The 17,810-nt window shown below is 37.0% G+C and overlaps 3 protein-coding genes across 3 annotated transcripts; all 3 read left to right on the top strand.

The window, feature by feature from the left end:
- The first annotated feature begins 5,640 nt into the window (after positions 1-5,640).
- On the top strand, positions 5,641-8,806 carry LOC110791297 (amino acid transporter AVT6B). Its single transcript, XM_021996052.2, has 5 exons — positions 5,641-7,044; positions 7,222-7,374; positions 7,518-7,721; positions 7,828-8,299; positions 8,490-8,806. Exons 1-5 carry the CDS (start codon positions 6,639-6,641, stop codon positions 8,602-8,604), a joined length of 1,350 nt encoding a protein of 449 aa, XP_021851744.1. The 5' UTR covers positions 5,641-6,638; the 3' UTR covers positions 8,605-8,806.
- A 142-nt stretch (positions 8,807-8,948) lies between these two features.
- Positions 8,949-11,878, top strand: LOC110791298 (amino acid transporter AVT6A). Its single transcript, XM_021996053.2, has 5 exons — positions 8,949-10,077; positions 10,172-10,327; positions 10,508-10,711; positions 10,801-11,266; positions 11,357-11,878. The coding sequence occupies exons 1-5, from the start codon at positions 9,687-9,689 to the stop codon at positions 11,481-11,483; spliced, it is 1,344 nt and encodes a 447-aa protein (XP_021851745.2). The 5' UTR covers positions 8,949-9,686; the 3' UTR covers positions 11,484-11,878.
- Positions 11,879-12,371: 493 nt separating this feature from the next.
- On the top strand, positions 12,372-14,622 carry LOC110791299 (biogenesis of lysosome-related organelles complex 1 subunit 2). The gene is made up of 2 exons (XM_021996054.2): positions 12,372-12,706; positions 14,138-14,622. The coding sequence occupies exons 1-2, from the start codon at positions 12,596-12,598 to the stop codon at positions 14,402-14,404; spliced, it is 378 nt and encodes a 125-aa protein (XP_021851746.1). The 5' UTR covers positions 12,372-12,595; the 3' UTR covers positions 14,405-14,622.
- The last annotated feature ends 3,188 nt before the right edge of the window (positions 14,623-17,810 follow it).

Here is a 17,810-nt window from a genome sequence, read left to right as displayed (position 1 = left end):
GTGGCGTAAGCCTATAACACTTGACCAAGCAACTTTCAGACTTAGGCTAATTGGACCATAACTTTCGTTGGTTGACACTTTAGATTTTAACCCTTGGATGTTCATTTGTCATGCGCCATTTTGCTTAATGTTGGCAAGGTAGTTAATTGGGGAGATCGAATTTTTTATTTTTGCAAGACTAGAATCATTAGTGCGGCTTCTCTCTTAGTGTGTATTGCTTTACCCCAATGGTAGCCTTATGGTATGCCGATTTGGGTATTTTCATGGTTCGTCTTGTTGTATTCATGGAAAATCTTTTAGTCCGTACTTAGGAGTATTTAAAGGAGCGAGTGGCTCGAGAGGACTATGATAGTCGTGACCCAATGTGATCATAAGCCTTGAGGCCATTAAATTTTTTCGCTAATGGTATTGACACCTTAGGCTCACTTTGGGGGTTGTGCGACTATGGGGGAATGATTTTCAGAATATGACTGTTTCCATTTTGCAAATACTATAATATATTCTTTTTATTGGTGAGAGAGAGTATTGAGGCCGTAGAATCTTAGCAAGGGATGACAATTACATATGGGTGCTTAATGATTTAAATGTTAGGAAGGGAGACTCAATATGGTTTAACCTTTTAGCTTGCAGAACGACACCAAGTATTAGGACCGATTCTATGGATAAGACAATTAAGACTTAGGATTTAGATTGTACTTCGGCATAGCCTAGTCTAGACTCGGATTTTTTTTTTTTATTCGAACATTATTTTTCCTTGAAAACTTCATTTGAACATTATTTTTTGAATACTTTGCTCATGTGACATTCAAGGTTATTTCAATTAGCGTGCTCGGTTTCGGAGCCGAACATTGTCGTCGTAGGAGGCCTAACAACGACACAAAGAGTTATTCATTACTATGTATATTTTTTTTAGTCGCTTTTAGAATCGAGTGCTTTTTCATACGCCCTTGTAGCAAAAAAAAATTCACGAAAGGTTTTTTTTTTTTTGCTACGTATTTTCTTCATGCGTGGGCACCGAGGCTGCTGTGCCTGACCAAAAGGCCAGGCAGCAACTTCAGCGCCCAGCGTAGGGCGTGAGAAATATCGGCGCCCAGCCAGGGGCGTTGAAAATGCGTCCCTGGCTGGTTCTCGTTTTCTGTTTGCGTCTACTTTTTGTTTATGCGACTTCGATTTTGCGTGCTTGCCTTATAACGTCCTTTACGCGTTGTGCAGCGTTAGTGGGATTCGTTACAGGCCATCCCGAGCGTCGCTTATTTTTGTGGCGATCGTTCGGGTTTGCGGAACACGTATTTTGGTATAACTCTTTGGCCAATTGGTTTATGAATGTTTGGGCAATTTTTAAGGTCGTTGGTTTTCTAACATTGTTTGTCACACACAATCACATATTTCGCTACACATAACTAACATCACATCATGAGGCAATAATAATATGTCATGTAGTTTATGATAGGCTTCTATGGGTAGTATTTGCGCCTGGCTTGGTACCGCTTCTATCGCAGATCCAACACATGCCCCGGTTGAGGTAGTGCCTTCAACAGACGAATTTCGCCCAAGAGGCCAATCACGATGTAAGCCAAGGGGGCATGCACCAATGAGAGGGACCTAATGGGCGAGCGATTGGGTTTGGGACGGGTGTACTACTAGCGAAAGTGCCGAGTGGACAACATTCGAAGCGTATGCGCCCCCCGGTTGGCGATGGGTATCCTTAGTCCCAACTCCCGAGATGAAACACCAAGGGAGCCAAGATTCGTTATGCGGTTCTGTCCGTTCATATTAATATGCTGATTTTCAGGTCGTCCCAACTTGATGGGGAAATAAACGCGGGGTAGGATCGTTTCACCCTTCGGCTATTTTGATTACCTACGAGCACGAGTATTTCCTTCACTATCCCCAGTTGAGTCGCCATTGTGAGGGGGTCGAAAAAGCACGAGGCTAATGCGTGACCTTGTCCCTCGTGGGTGTAACGTTTCTTTTTGTCAAATCAAGTGTAATTGGATTTCCTGTGAGTTTACACCCAATTGACTAGTAATATAGGAGTCGCCATTCAGTTTTTAACTACAATGAGAAAAACTGACAAAACCCGGTTATCGTGACATAAAGGGAGTGCAATTATGTTTGACCACGACGGCCGTAGGTTCCCTTGTGATCCCTGGTGTGGGGATCTCTCAATATACACCCGCAAGGTAGAGATTGAGGGTTCGGGGGACTGTAACTACCGAGAGGAGTACTCGCTCTTCGATAACTCCAGAGGCAGGATATCCTTACTAGCTCAGCATAAATAATTGAAGGGACATGCGTTAACTATTAAACTAATCTGAGTTGATTTTAACAATATGCAACATATAGTACTAGATCGAGCGCGATTATCTGATTTAGATTGTATTAAGGGACCTAGCATGATAATCCAATTTCCCAAAAATATCATATTTATTAGGCGTGATAGAACAATCAGATTTAGTTAGTTTAACAGTTCATAAAAAGGGCGAGGAAAGCAATTAAATCATAGAAAAGGGACACGTTACGACGCACCCTTGAGAGGTGCGTCACGGTTCTCAGAAAACTAACCACTTTGACTTTGCTATTTCTCCTTTTATTTAGCGAATCTCAAGTTATGGGACAGGATACGTTCTGTTCGATTTATGGATCGATTGCGACAGAACGCGTGATCAGTTTTGCAGCGTGAGGCTTAGGCTTAGGGGTTTAGAGTCAATACTTAGAATAATAATTGTGTGTCCTTTTTTCACGTCGAACTTGGGCTATATTTATAGAAAAGAGTTAGTGGAAAGATAGAATTGTAGAGCTCTAATCCACGAGGAATTAGGAAATAATACGTCCCAGGTAATTTCAGCGCCCAGGCTTGGGCGCCGAAGATTTCGGCGCCCAGAGCCAGGCGTTGAAAATTGGATCTGGGCTGTTTTCTTAGTCAGATTCGGATTCCTAGAATCCGGAGTGTTTGAGACTTAATCGAGTCTTTTAGTGCGTATTAACCTTGTGACGGAATGCGTCTGAGCCCGTTACGAACTCTAGGCTCGTTAGGATTTTAATTAATACGTGACTCTTATTTTCGAATCATATTAGGAATAGGATTCTCTCGTAATCTCTATCTCATTTAGGATTTATGTTGGAGTGCAACACCTAATTCTGACAGGTATCTATCTTTTATGACTTGCCACTTTTAACAACTACCCATTACGGCAGTTACTATTTTTAGCAGGTTTCCATAAATAGCAGGTTTCTATAAATAGCAGGTTTCGGGTGAAATGAAAAGGGGTGATCGAGATTCGTTATTTTATAGGAGATGCGTTGTCAAGTGGAGATTTATGCTCTCATCATCGAACCTTCCCTTTCGGGAATGGGGACAAAAGTAGGTGTCTACATCCGCCCGTTAACGTTAAAGGGCCAGACTTAGCCCGCCCAAACTCTTAATTTTTTCCCAAATCATTGTCCAAACCCGCTATATAAACGGGCCTGATGAACCGGGCTTAGCTGATTGTCCCGCCCGTTGACAACCATCTTTTAGTTTATGCTATTTTCATAGATTCTTGTGGAGTTGTGGGTGTTTTGGTCGATGTACGTATTAAATATTTAAATCGTTGAATTTCAATGCCTTGTTCTGTTGTACACATCTGGAATAGCGCGGCTGTTTGGGTAACCAGTCAGTTAATAATTATACACCCGGGTTTACCCAGACCCTAGACATACCCAAGAGGGAGGCTACATCGCTGGTTACCAGCGTCTTTTTTGCCCATATCCAGGGGCAAAATCGTCTTTTCACTTAATTAGTTGAAAAGTCAAACAAAGTACTAAGTATCGGAAATAAATGACAGTATTCAATATAACAATGACAGTATTCAATTCAACAATGACAATATTTATACAAACAATGACATAGTATATGTAACACATTTATCCAGTAATTTAAGTGGTCCCTTTACTATTTTTGTTTCATTTCGTTTTCTTCTTTTTGGATGATTATGACAGAGAGTATATGTAACACGTTTATCCAGTCATTTAAGTGGTCCCTTTACTATTTTTGTTTCATTTCGTTTTCTTCTTTTTGGATGATTATGACAAATTTAATACAACAATGACTGTATATACACAATAATGACAGTATTTATCTAACCTTTGACAGTATATAGCAAGTTCGCAATATTTTTACCATTTATTTAAGGGGTGGGCCATCTTACAATTTATTTTCTTTTCACTTTTTGTTTTGGTGGGTATGGGGCAGATACATCGCTGGTTACCAGCGATGTAGCCTCCCTCCATACCCAATGCTCATTTGCAAAAACGCGCGCTTTAGTGCACCTTTTCATACTAGTTACCGTGTTTCAAGAGTCGAGACTCGAGAGCATGTAAGAAATTGGCCATTCTTTCTTACTCCCTCCGTCCCTTAATACTCGCACTGGTTTGACCAGTGCGGAGTTTAAGATATTATAATTGACTTATTAATTTAATGGTTGTTAGTTGATAGTGGGGTATTTTTTAAATATAGTTAGTGGGAAATGTGTAAGGAGTGGGGAGTAGTGAGTGAGGGGTGTGGATTTTTAAATGATTTTTTATAGGGAGTAGGGGTGTAGGTGGGGTAGTAGGTAAGCGTGAGAAATAATATAATATTGGTAAAGATTTCCGTTTATAGAAGCGGTGCAAGTATTAAGGGGCGGCCCGAAAAGGAAAGCGGTGCGAGTATTAAGGGACGGAGGGAGTATTATGATTGTTGTTGGCATTAGATTATCGAAAAGCTGTTACAGTTTGCATCATAAGATGGTATCATACTCACATTTTAGGCGTCGTTTGGTTCACATAGGAGGTAGAATTTCTCATAAAATACAAATTTATAGGGAATGAGTATCTTAATTAAATCCATAGGAACTTGCTATAGTTGTTTGGTTAATAATGTGAGAAGTAACTTTCTATGGGAATTTCTATTTAACTAGGGGACTAGGTAAGCAAATACCCCCATTTTGTGAGAAGTTGAAATTCCTAGGAAGTTGAAATTATTATAAAGTTCCCCGTTTCATCAAAATATTGTCGACCAAACAACACTCATACTTTGCAATTCATAGGAATTCAAACTTCCCATGTTTTTGTATGTCATACAAACAAAATTAGATCTTCCCTAGTTATTTGAGAGTTTTTCTATTAAACTAGTGTGTGCCCGGCGATGCTCCGGTTATAATGTTGGAAAATATACGAAATTTTTACGCATTGTTTACATGTGTTGCGAATGTGAGTTTGACCTGTTTTTAATAACTTTTCGGAGATCGTTTATTTTATTTGGATGTGACATTGTGATGCATTGTATGTAGTACGTATCAATTTAAGTAATAGTGTTCTTCCCTTATTGGATTGTTAATATTTGTAAGTCATTTCTAATATCTAATAAATTTTTGGTGTATATGTTATGATCCACATATGCTAACATGTAGAAAATGGACAAATTAAAAATGCAGTCATTATTCAAAACAATTTTCAATAATTGTAACAAAATTAATTTTTCTTGCAATCACTATGTGGTGAAATTAGAAAATTAATAACATAAACCATGTGAAAAAAATAGTATAAATACACTTACACTAATCCTATCCCACCTAAATATATTTAAATAGAGTTAAAAAGCATAAATAATAGTATAGCTAAGCTTTTCTACTATATTTGAGATTGCAATTAGGCTAAGTTCTTATAGTGTTTGATGATGCAACCTTATGTGAGATCGCAATCAGGCTAAGTTATTATTTGTATGGAGTGTGTGTTTTAGAGGCTTGAGCACAAATGCACAATCTAGCTTATAGGAGATGCAATTAGTCTAAGTTCTTATTTTACGCGTGTTTGATGATGCAGATAAACACATTTGTTTGAACTTTCTGAATGACTTTTTCCTGATTTTGTAAACTCAGTTTTGAAGAAACAGCTATCCTGTTCAATGCTTGCGTGTTGGAAATTATATTTGGTTGCATCAAAATCTAGAATATGGGATTTAAAATCTATGATTGCTACCTTCTAATACCCCGTTTAAGGGCAAAATTAATTATTTTTTATTAGTTTAACAATGTCCTTGATGTGAACGTTATCCCACTCATGTCCAATATTTTTATCAGTTTATTGCTAAATCTACTTCCAAAACTCCAATTTTGCAATGGTTGAAGACTTCAGCTGCCTCATTTTTACCCTACTTTAAAAATCAGAATGGTTGTTTTTTCAGTTCTTTGATGAGCTAAATTTGAACTGGACAAATAGTTTCTAATTTGTTTATTTAATTCACTAGATCAAACCCAATGATGTCATTTTCAATTGATGACAAAGCTTGACAATATACGCGGCGATGCGTGAAGCTCAATGTCAACTGCAGGAATAAGCGAATTTGAGTGGTTGTTTTATGTCTTATAAAAGGGTAAAGACATTTAGACATCAGAGACTCAAAGTTCATAACCCTCTCTTTTCCTGAACTATTGAGACATCAAAGTCTCAAAGTTCATATTTTTTTGGTTTTTCTTGTTGTAAATATATATTCATTTCCTATCTTGTTGTTTATCTTGAGCTTTTTGCATATATCTGCAATTGTATAGTTTCCTGCCACTTTTGATTATCCCAAATATATCTTCTCGTTATTTGCTGAAAACCCCAATTCAGAAAAGATGGCTGGTATTGATATAGAGAGTCAACAGATTAACCCTCAAAGGAGTGAACGAGTGCCCTTGCTACAAGATCATCCTTTGATTATAACAAAGGATGATACTAACACAGCTTCATATTTAAGTGGAGTCTTTAATTTGTCATGCACCATAGTTGGTGCAGGGATAATGAGCTTACCAGCTGCCATGAAAGTACTTGGTGTTATCCCGGGGGTTCTTTTGATTTTTATTTCCGGATTTTTGACTAAGTACTCTGTTGAGATATTGCTTCGCTATAGCGAAAAGGAAGGATCATATACCTACGGGCAGCTCATGTATGATGCTTTTGGAAGGATTGGAGAGATTTTGTTTCAAATTAGTGTCATTATCAACAACACAGGCATTACCATAATTTATTTGATAATAATTGGTATTAGTCCATTGTCCCCTTTTGCAACTTGTTTTGTTCATATTTTAACTTTAGAGTTGCTGGCTATAGAAAATCTCTTCCTTTTATTTGCCTTCTCATTTTCTATTTATATTAATATGCATTGGTGTATATACAACTATACAAGTTGTCTGATATTTTCATGTTTGTATTTGTAAGCGGATGTGATATCTGGATCAACAACAAGTGGAATTCACCATTCTGGTGTTTTAGAAGAGTGGTTCGGAGAACAATGGTGGACAGGCCGCGCCTTTGTGCTGATTTTCCTGACTGCTTTTGTATTGGTTCCAACAGCATGGATTAAGCGTATGGGTTAGTGATTCCTTGGACCTTTTTCCCGATTTTGTTACAAAACTCTCTTAACATCTCTATGTCATCATCTAGTGTATAGTTATTTTAATTCTCAAACATTTTGGTCAATGATGCATATCCATGTTTTTATGTCATGGCTGCAGAAGCTTTGCAATACACCTCTGCAATTGCAGTTGGTTTGGCTGTGTTTTTCATTCTTATTGTCATGGAAATCACCTGCTACAAGTTGGCAATGGGAACAATAAAGCAACCAGCACTCTTTCCACGTATAGATGACTATGCATCTTTTGGGAATCTATTCACTGCAGTTCCTGTGCTTGTTTGTGCATACCTTTGCCACTATAATGGTAGGTGATATAAGCTTTTTTTCCTTCTCTTTTCGTTATTTCAGTTTTGCACTTTTGGAAAGCCATTTGTTAAACTGGATTGTGTTTGTGGCACCATTTTTTGTAGTGCATACAATACGAAATGAGCTACAAGATCCATCACAGATGCCGGGAGTAGTGAAGTCTTCTCTTTCTGTGTGCAGTACAATCTACATAATGACAGGGTTATTTGGATTTCTTTTATTTGGAGATTCGACTGCTTCTGATGTGCTCTCTAACTTTGACTCTGACCTTGGTGTCCCATACAGTTCAGTCTTAAATTCTATGGTTCGTCTGAGCTATGCAGCCCACATTGTTCTTGTATTCCCTGTTGTCTTCTATGCCCTAAGGCTTAACTTCTATGGTCTTGTATACAACTCGGCCATTCCATTGACTTCAGATAATCGGAGATCTGCATTTGCTATTATCACATTGAGTTTAATCCTTGTAATCCTGTTAGGGGCTATTTTTATTCCCAGCATTTGGGTAGCATTTCAGTTTACTGGGGCAACAGCTGGAGCCTTGATCTTGTTCATATTCCCTGCTTCCATTGTTCTCAGGTTAGTCTTGTTTTAATTTGTTTGAAAAATATATGTGTTGCATTGACTAGTTGTTAGAGCGAGAATTAGCTGATTCAGGATAATGATGCTGATTCTGAACTTTGTAGGCAATAGAACAGTACGAACTAGGAACAAGTCATAATTTTGATTGTTACCATTGATCGTAGTTCTTTTGTTTGTCTATTTCCAGGGACCATATCGGAATCTCAACAAGGAGAGACAAGATCCTTTCATGGGGTTTGATCATTCTTGCTGTATTGTCGGATCTGGTGGCTATATACAGCAATGCGGTTTCCTTGTTTTGAAGTATCTGTTTTTTCCTATCAGTTATTGTATTCTTTTGTCTGTGTTACTCCCAAATTGGTGGTTTGCCTTATTTCATGTTTAATAGGAACTTTACATCCCACATTTGAAAAACGGGGAGGGGAGGGGTTGGTGTGTTGGTACGACAAATGTACTGTATATGTAGTAGAGAAATATTCAAAATACTGTCAATATGTTCTATCATTACTGGTAACTTTTTTCGCATTTCTAGAAGATTTTGTGTTTTTTGTGTGACATACTTACTAATTAAGTAGGTTCTGGAGGGTTACTTTAGGTACCTGAAATTGGCATAAGCTTGGTCAGATCACATTATATGGATTTCTGACTGCTAGCTCAAAGTCAAGCATACTCAATAGGGCGAAGGCTGGATTTTGTTTGGCTTCACTTTCAAGCAACTGTCGCAAAATTCACAATGGTTTGAGATTCCCTTTCCCCCCCCCCCCCCCCCCCGATTGATTAATCTAGGTAGCGACATATCAGGAAATTCAATCATATATCATGCTATTTTAGGAAAGGGGACAATTTTTTTTGGACATCCTAAAATAGTATAATGTGAGTATGTGACTATCAACTCCATACCGAGGGAGTGTACAATTTGAAAGTAGACAAGTATTCATAAATGATTATGATACTACCGCTCTTTGATTATTGTAGAAATTGCTAACTAGGCTGTGCACATGTATGGCCAGTCAACTTTTGAGTACCTGCTAAACACTTAGACAAAGAACTTGTTCTTTCTTTTACTCTTAACGTGCTAACTATAATGTAGCACAGGAAGGAGAAACAATCAAATATGTCAACAGTATTTTTCCTCTGCTATAATATTCTCCATCTTCATCTTTTTGCTTCTGCCAATTATATTCCTGATTATTCTTGAATCTTGATCTTTCCTCTTCGAGTTTCCAAGTTCTCGAGTTGTTAGGTTGTTTGTCTTTCCGTTCCGATTCTAAGTGCTAGCATAGTTCAAAAGTCAGAGCTAATCTTTCATTCATATTATTGGTTTTGATAATATATTAGACTTTCACCAATACTTACTTGGTTCAGAATTCTGCATTTTCACAAGATGACCGTCATTCAGGACGTTGAAAGTAGTTCAGAAAGGGGTAGCTCGATTGACTTGAATGATGAAAAAGTTCCTTTGTTGGGTCACAAGAGAGCCTCTTTTGGTAGTTCAGTTTTTAATTTGTCATGCACCATAGTTGGTGCTGGAATCATGAGCTTACCTGCTGCTATGAAAGTATTAGGTGTTGTTCCTGGTGTCATTTTGATTATAGTTGGTGGATTTTTGACTCAGGCTTCGATTGAGTTCTTGCTTCGGTTCAGCGATGCATCTTGTTCATTTTCTTATTGTTCTGTCATGGAAGATGCATTTGGTAGAGTCGGTAAGTTCTTAGTGCAGCTCTGTGTTGTTGTCAATAATATCGGCATGTCCATCATTTACCTAATCATAATCGGTAAGATCAACCACAATTTTAGTTGTTCTAATTTCATTACATATAATGTTTATAGTAAATTTGATCACTTTTAGTTGTTATTTAATTGATTAAGAGGACGTGCTCTCTGGATCAACAACTTCAAGTGGGATTCATCACCCAGGTGTACTAGAAGATGGGTTTGGACAACAATGGTGGACTGAGCGCGCCTTTGTGCTACTCATCCTGACCCTCTTTGTATTCATGCCTTTGATATGGTGTAAGCGTATAGGTGAGTAACTGGAGAGACATCAAGTAACCCTCTTTGTATTCATGCCTCTGTATTGATTCTAATAATTTTGATGCCTACGCAATAATGTGTGAGTTATGAACTTAATACTTATGACCATAAAACATTAAACATGTAGATAAAGCGAAGATTGTTTTAACCTATGTTGCTATATATGTGCAGATTCATTAAGATACACTTCAGCTGTAGCAGTTGCACTAGCAGTGTTCTTCATAGTTGTGGTAGTTGCAATCTCAGCTTTTAAACTAGTAAAGGGGACTATACAGGAACCTGCATGGTTTCCGCGTATTAAGGACTTAGAATCGTTTTGGAATCTCTTCACTGCTGTACCTGTTCTTGTTTGCGCTTACCTTTGCCACTTCAATGGTAAGAAAGTCTAATCTCCTCTTAAAACAAGGGAACTTTGATGTTTTTTTAAAAAACTATATCTGAGTTTGCATTTATCTTGTTTGCAGTTCACCCAATACAAAATGAGCTGAAAGATCCATGTGAGATGCAAGCAGTAGTTAGAACATCTCTGTCCCTCTCTGGAACAGTATACTTGCTAACAGGCTTATTTGGGTTTTTGCTATTCGGGGATTCCACTGCATCCGATGTGCTATCCAACTTTGACACGGATCTAGGTGTTCCCTACAGCTCATTCATGAACAACATTGTTCGTGTCAGCTATGCAGGACATATCATACTGGTGTTCCCCATTATCTTTTATTCCTTGAGACTTAATTTTGACGGTCTAATGTTTTGCCAAACAAGGCCTCTAGCTTCAGATAATTGGAGATTTACAGTAGTGACGTTAATACTGATGTCTGTGATCCTGTATGGAGCTATATTCATCCCTAGTATCTGGCAGGCCTTTGAGTTTACTGGAGCCACTGCTGGATCCTTGCTCCTCTTTATATTCCCTGCTTCCATCGTTCTCAAGTACTTAATCTTCTTCATTCTCATCATCTTAATTGTTTTCGACTATGAATTGGTTATCATGTAAAGTTTGTGTTTCTTTTGGTATCTCAGGGACCGGCATGGCATAGCAACGACAAGGGACAACATTTTAGCAGTCTCGTTGATCGTTGTGGCGGTGTTTGCAGATGGGATTGCTATTTACAGCAACGCGAGCTCTTTGATTACAAAGCGTTCATGATCAGCCTATATGCTTCTTCATTGTGTTACACCATGAACCAACAACAGGGTGTTTAATTGGGTCTTATTTTGAAATGTATTTAGGGAAAAAGAAGGGGGGCATTGGATTATATTTCCTCACATTTTGCGCAATTTTGATGGTGCAGGCGTGTGCACTTTTTGTACGATTTAGTACATTATTTTTTTACGAACGATTATGTTCGTAGCAAGTCTAGCGGCTGTAACCTGACTAACTATTCAGAGTATATTGCACATTGTTAAAACACGGTTGCCTTGTGCCGTGCTATTCTGCCAAGTTCAAAGGGCCGTATTATAGCATGATACACGTGCTTTGAGATGGCATTTTCGGGTAGCCCACCGCCACCATTATAATAAAGATGTGTTTAGACTGCGTAAGTCGCGACCAATCTACAATAATAATTATGAAATTTCAACTTAGCATTCTAGATAAGAACCTAAACCCAACAAAAAGGTATATTAAAGAAAGAACAAACACAAAGGGACATTCATGTTTAACAAAACAAATTATATCATCACCAGATGACCCAAGATCATATATTGTCTCAATTCTCAAGCCTCAACCCATCGTATCCACAATACATGTCAGTTCATTTGCGAATGTATGTGACTAACTGACTACGGAGTATGATATATATTTCATACACCGATGTGTGGTTCACCGTATCATGTGGACTGGTGAAACTAGTTGCATACTTATATGAGCATAGAAGTTCATTTGTGAATGTGACGCGTCTCATACACATAAGTGTGATTTACCGTTTACGCGATAGCTGGATCACGTGGACGGGTGAACCTAGTTGCAGTCTTGCATGTGCATAGCAGTATAACCCTTGAAAATGGACATGAAAACGACCGGTCCACTCAAATTGACAGCACTAAACCCACATTGTCAATGGGCCAAAACCCAAATTACTTTTTTTAATTCTTTTTATTAAAAACTAAAAAATCTTAACAGTTTTGCCAAAACTCCATCTACCCCCTTCTCAGTTCTCAATTTCTCCCTCGTCATCAAATCATTGTCTTCATCTTTCAAATTCATCCCTCTGATTTCAGTTTGTGCAATTTCAATCACAGAGCCTCAAAATTGTAAAAATGGCGGAAAATGAGGTAGGTAAGGAACAACAAGATCAACCTGACGAACTTGCAGATGCTCTTGATGATCTCTTTAATGGCGTTTCCACCATGATCAAGTCCGAGCTTCAGGTTCATTTCCTCCTCTTTTTCTATCTCATCGACGTCTTTTAGCATTTAGCATTAAAACAGCAATAGTAATTTATAGACCAGTAGTTAGATTACTAAAATCTCTGTTGATCAATTATTGTTTTGTTTTGTTAATCTAGGGTTTATCAAAATCTCCAAGATTTATCTGACTATGTTAAGAAATCAAGTTAATTGTTCTGATTGTTTCACCTTATTCGATTTTCTATGATTATTGATTGTGTAGAATTGGTTGAAGCGACGAACGGTATTGTACAATTTGTACCAAAAGAGGTTCTTGGCCTGAAGCTTTTTCCCACTCCTTTGAGGTTTAACCTTGATTTTGAATGGAGTTTCCCCCTTGGCATACCTAGGTGACATGCTCGTGTCCCCTCTCTACGTGGGATCATTTTTCCAAAGATAATTTTCCATTACCCAATATTCCTCATACTAGTAGCGTACAACAATTTCCTGGGTGTCTTTGGGTCTAATTGCATCATCAGATAATAGAATCTTGAGATTCCACTCAATATGTGGAAGTGTGATGATGAAAGTCTAGTTTGTTAAGAATAACTGGGCATTGGAGTTCAAGAGCATTAAAGTTTCAGTTTCTGAACTATGTATATCAACTACTCCATACTTGTTATTTATGCAGCTATAACTTTTCTTTTGGAGTTGTTATTTATGCATCTATAACTTTTCGTTTGAGTTGGGGGTGTAATTTGGCTTTGCTAGATCTGAATGGGAGTAGTATCTCAACAGAATGGAAAATGGCAAAATGCCAGTTATTTTGGAAGTATAGTTGCGCGGTTGTAGTATTACCCTTGTTAGATTGAAAGTTTTGGTTGTAGTATTACCCTTGTTAGATTGGAAGTTGAGGAGTGAAATTTACAACTTGTGCGTAAGATTACTACAATTGGGCAGTCTAGAGATGGAAGATTATCTGGATGGATTTACTATGTGTATTGCCATATTTAGTTTTGTGACTTCTTGTGATAAGATACAAATTTTTGAACAATTGTACCTATCTTCTTTTGTGGAGTTGAGATAGAGGTGGTGGTGTAAATGTACCGTTTGGGTTTTATATTACTCCATCCGTTCCCTATTTAGAAAAAAGTGAAATATCATGGGAAATAGAGTATATTGGTAATTGATTTGCATGGAAAGTGGAATATAGTACATGGGAAAGGAGACTATAATATATAGGAGTTGTATTATATAGTATAGGGGAAAATGGAGAATTTAATGGCCAAAAATAGAAAGAGAACTATAATTTTAGGACGTCCGATTAGGAAAACAGGACTATAATTGTGAGACGTAGGCAGTAGAACTTAGAAAGGAGTATATAATATGCGACATATGTGCGGTTCAAATATTTTTCTGTATGTATAATAGTGATGAACCTCACTATTCAGATTTTTTTTTGCATTGTCACAGGGAACAAACAACATTCTTGAACTTTTGGAGAAGATGAATCTTAAAGTTGCCGAAGAGTATAACAGTTATGGCGACGTTGCTTCTGGACTGAGGGTGTTCGTGGAGCAGTTAAAGCACAAGAGTGGTAGCTTTGAAGGGTACATTCAACAAATTGATGCAATAGATCAACAAGTAACAGAATTTGAAGCAGTAATTTCAATGCTTGATAAATACGTTTCTATGTTGGAAAAGAAAGTGCAATCTGCATATCAGGTTCCACCATTGTAGTTTTATCGACATCTTATCTTCATTGATGTGTTTTAGAAAGTTTTGCCAAAAAAATATTATTTTGGTATCAATTTCATATTATAATTATAATTGTTTTGTGTGGGAGGCTGGTTTTGCATTTGACTCGTTTTTGTCGTTGGGAACTCTTATGCAATTGTGATGGAACAATTAACCATGCGAAATGTAGAGTGGATAATAATGTACCTTTTCATTGTCTCTCTGACTTTCTCACTAACAAGGTCATGTTCATACTCTGCTTCCTTCTCTTTGCTTTTTTGGATAAGTCACTGATTTCATCGTTCGGTGTTACTCTCGCTTTTCTCTTTTTTCGATTTGTGTTGCAATTACAGTAACTCGAAACTAAGATTTCGCAAGCGGAGCAACTCCCCTGGTCGTCGACTTCGACGGCTAAGACTTTGCAAGCTTTAAATCCCCGACAACTCGACAAGGTGTGTCTTGTGTTAATTTGTTGTTAATTTTCGATTAATTTCAACTATATACTATTAATTTGTTGTTAGTTTTACGATTAAATTCGACTATATGCTCTTAATTTTGCTTTTTATCTGTTAATTAATATTTTAATTTTAATATTGTATGTTTTATGGTTGCAACTTCTGCCTGTTGGGTTTGTGAAATGATTAGTGATGCTATGCGATTTGTTTGAATTATTCCTATAAAAAAAGGAACGTCTTTAAATATCTAAGCTCATATTCATGTTGATGCTTGATACAAGTTCAGATTTACTTGCGATAGGCGGCTTTTCTCCCTCCTCCAGCTTGCAACTAGCGCTTTTTTGACCTCATGATCAATTCAACCTTTTTCTGGGATACTGTTTTCTCTAATTTTTTCGAAGTGGGGTTTTTTTCTCCCTATTAGTTGTTGCACTAAGGCTGATTTTAATTGAATTGGCAAATTGATTTGGTGTTTATGTTGTACTCCGTATGAATTTGTTAGGATCATATATAGTGGTTTGAGTAGATTCCAAATAAAAGATCCAGGAAAGAAATCTGAGTAGTTTTGCCTATTTTAACTGCATTGTAGGGGGTATAAAGTTGGCAAGAAAAGTTAATTCAATGTTGTAATTTGACATGCATTTTCCATTCTTTGTTTAGTGCTCTTCCAAATCCATTGTTCGGCTGTCTTCCTCTACTAATGTCATTGAGCAGTAAGCTATTTATGTTATACCTTTTCATATCAACCAAAACTACTCTTGTTTTTATTCTGCTGTCTCGGCTTCTTAGACGCACAATATGTTGTTCTACTACGCTCGGTTTTATTTGATGTCACTTAAAATGCTATTTATCTTTGTAATTGTCTGCCATAGGGAAATTCAGAAACATAGGCCACTTAGATGCTTATTGTTAGCTTATTATGTTTACTAAATTTTGTACTCATGGTTTACTGTTAGGATTAGTCTATGGTCTATGAGTTCACTATCAATTTTGAGTTGATTTCTTGTGAAGGGTTGTGATAAACATGTTTTGGTTAGTATTATGCTAATCAATAGCGTACAAAACCACAACACAATCAATCAACATACATGTTTGAAGTTGGTTAGTATTTCTATCTGATGCATCTCTACTCTATGATCTACTGACAGTGCTCATGATAATACTGAGAAGAGCAACAAAGATCACGAACAAGGCATTGACAATCACTGTTCTATATGTGAAGTGGCATGTTTGTGCAACGATCGACTCTTTTGGATGTGAGGAAGACGATGTCGACAACACCAAGTTTCTCCCAGCTTACACCTTAAGTACGATCTCCTTCCAGAAGCGACATGCTCTCAGTAAACTTATAAATGTTTCATTTACAGTAGATCTTTTTTCCAGTAGCTCCCTCTTTTTCCTCCAAATCTTTTCATAGAAAACAAAAAGCTATGTCATCTTAATATTACAACCACTATATATATAGAGCCAATGAATTAATTTGTTGTCTGTACCCTTGGGTGAAGTGTCATTACTTTGCATCACCTCCTATAATTTACATAGGTTTTGTTTTGTTTGGTAAAAGAATCCAACGTATGCTACATTTGCTATAATCATTTGATAACTTGTTTTTGAGTTTTGTCACTATGTATATTACAAAATTTTATGGCAACCCTCTCCATAGGTGTATGGTGTTTATTAGTTTAATTTGCATGAACTTGGAAGCTTGTTATTTATGTGTTTCATAGTCTACCTATCTGTTATGCTACCCTAATGACCTTAATATGCTACCAGTTTTTCAAAAAATGCGTCTGTTGCTATGATACCTCCTACTACCTCTTGCTCCTTTGCTAACTGGTTTAAGAAAAACAATACACCCAATCTTCAAATTTATGTGCTCAGTTTCCTAGGTTTCAGTTGCTTGATTCCTTTTATCTACAATTAATTTATTTAGTGTGCTTATCGACTTAGATTTCTGATTTTCTCGTATCTTTTGCATTTTATGTCTGTTGGTTGTTCAGTTTGTTAATGGTTTGTACGTCTGTAGATGTACGATAGCCCAAATTATGTTCTCATTTTAATCTGATTTAGTTTAATTTCATCCTAATTGTAGATGGTCGTTCAATTTATTTTCTCATATCTTTTGATATTAGATTATCATAATGTATTGTTACTACAAGTTCTTGTTCTTTGGTCTTTTATATGTACATTTATAGTGGGGACACAATGCTTTGTATGTAAGATGGGTTTGGCAATCCGAGGCAATCATGAAAACTGAAAAATATCGAAGTAGGGGGATGAGAACTAGAAAGATTTAGATTTGCCAAAAAGGACACTTTATAACCAAAATTTTGTGAGAAATGACTTTTTATAAAAAATTTTGAAGGCACGCCTTAATATACTCCGTAATTTTTTATTGCGAAAGACAAACAAATGGTAGTTTCCGGCATTGACTTAGTGTTTTTGACATTGACTTTTACGTGATGTGCACGTGTGCCTTAAGGTTGCTAACCTCAACCCACTTCACTCCAAAATGCAGGTATATATAAGCCTATTGAAATCCTTAAAAAAATAACTTTCTCTGCAAAACTAATGAGGTTCACCTGCCAGCGCCATCAGTGAAGCGTCATTACCAAGGAGGAATTGAACACCCAATCAACACAGTAAGTCATCAATGCTTCAAGTACATAAATTCATGATTTTTTTTCGTTTTTGGCCAAATTTTCTGACTTTTTTTTTTCATTTTACTTCTCTGCTCTTCTCTGTTGTACATCCATAGCTACTAATAAAGGAAAGAGAAGGACATCAACATCAAGGAAAAGGAAGAGGAAGGCGACACGGATAAACATTTACTTACGTTACAGAGTAGTACACAGACCAAGGTAAATTTGCCATTTTAAACCCTGATGTGCGATTTTAATTAAAAAATTAGGGCCTTTTTGTATTGGTTAATGGAGATTAGAAAAAGGCATGTG

This window comes from Spinacia oleracea, chromosome 1 (genome assembly GCF_020520425.1).
Source record: "Spinacia oleracea cultivar Varoflay chromosome 1, BTI_SOV_V1, whole genome shotgun sequence".
Taxonomy (NCBI): domain Eukaryota; kingdom Viridiplantae; phylum Streptophyta; class Magnoliopsida; order Caryophyllales; family Amaranthaceae; genus Spinacia; species Spinacia oleracea.
Note: the sequence above shows the minus strand (reverse complement) of the source record. Positions and strands in the feature narration are given on the sequence as shown.

Coding starts and splice junctions, on each gene's coding strand:
- LOC110791298 (XM_021996053.2), top strand. CDS start 9,687: ATGACCGTCATTCAGGACGTTGAAAGTAGTTCAGAAAGGGGTAGCTCG. Junction 10,712..10,800: donor TTACCTTTGCCACTTCAATG/GTAAGAAAGTCT, acceptor TCTTGTTTGCAG/TTCACCCAATACAAAATGAG. Junction 11,267..11,356: donor CCTGCTTCCATCGTTCTCAA/GTACTTAATCTT, acceptor TTGGTATCTCAG/GGACCGGCATGGCATAGCAA.
- LOC110791299 (XM_021996054.2), top strand. CDS start 12,596: ATGGCGGAAAATGAGGTAGGTAAGGAACAACAAGATCAACCTGACGAA. Junction 12,707..14,137: donor TGATCAAGTCCGAGCTTCAG/GTTCATTTCCTC, acceptor GCATTGTCACAG/GGAACAAACAACATTCTTGA.
- LOC110791297 (XM_021996052.2), top strand. CDS start 6,639: ATGGCTGGTATTGATATAGAGAGTCAACAGATTAACCCTCAAAGGAGT. Junction 7,375..7,517: donor AGCATGGATTAAGCGTATGG/GTTAGTGATTCC, acceptor TCATGGCTGCAG/AAGCTTTGCAATACACCTCT. Junction 7,722..7,827: donor ATACCTTTGCCACTATAATG/GTAGGTGATATA, acceptor CATTTTTTGTAG/TGCATACAATACGAAATGAG.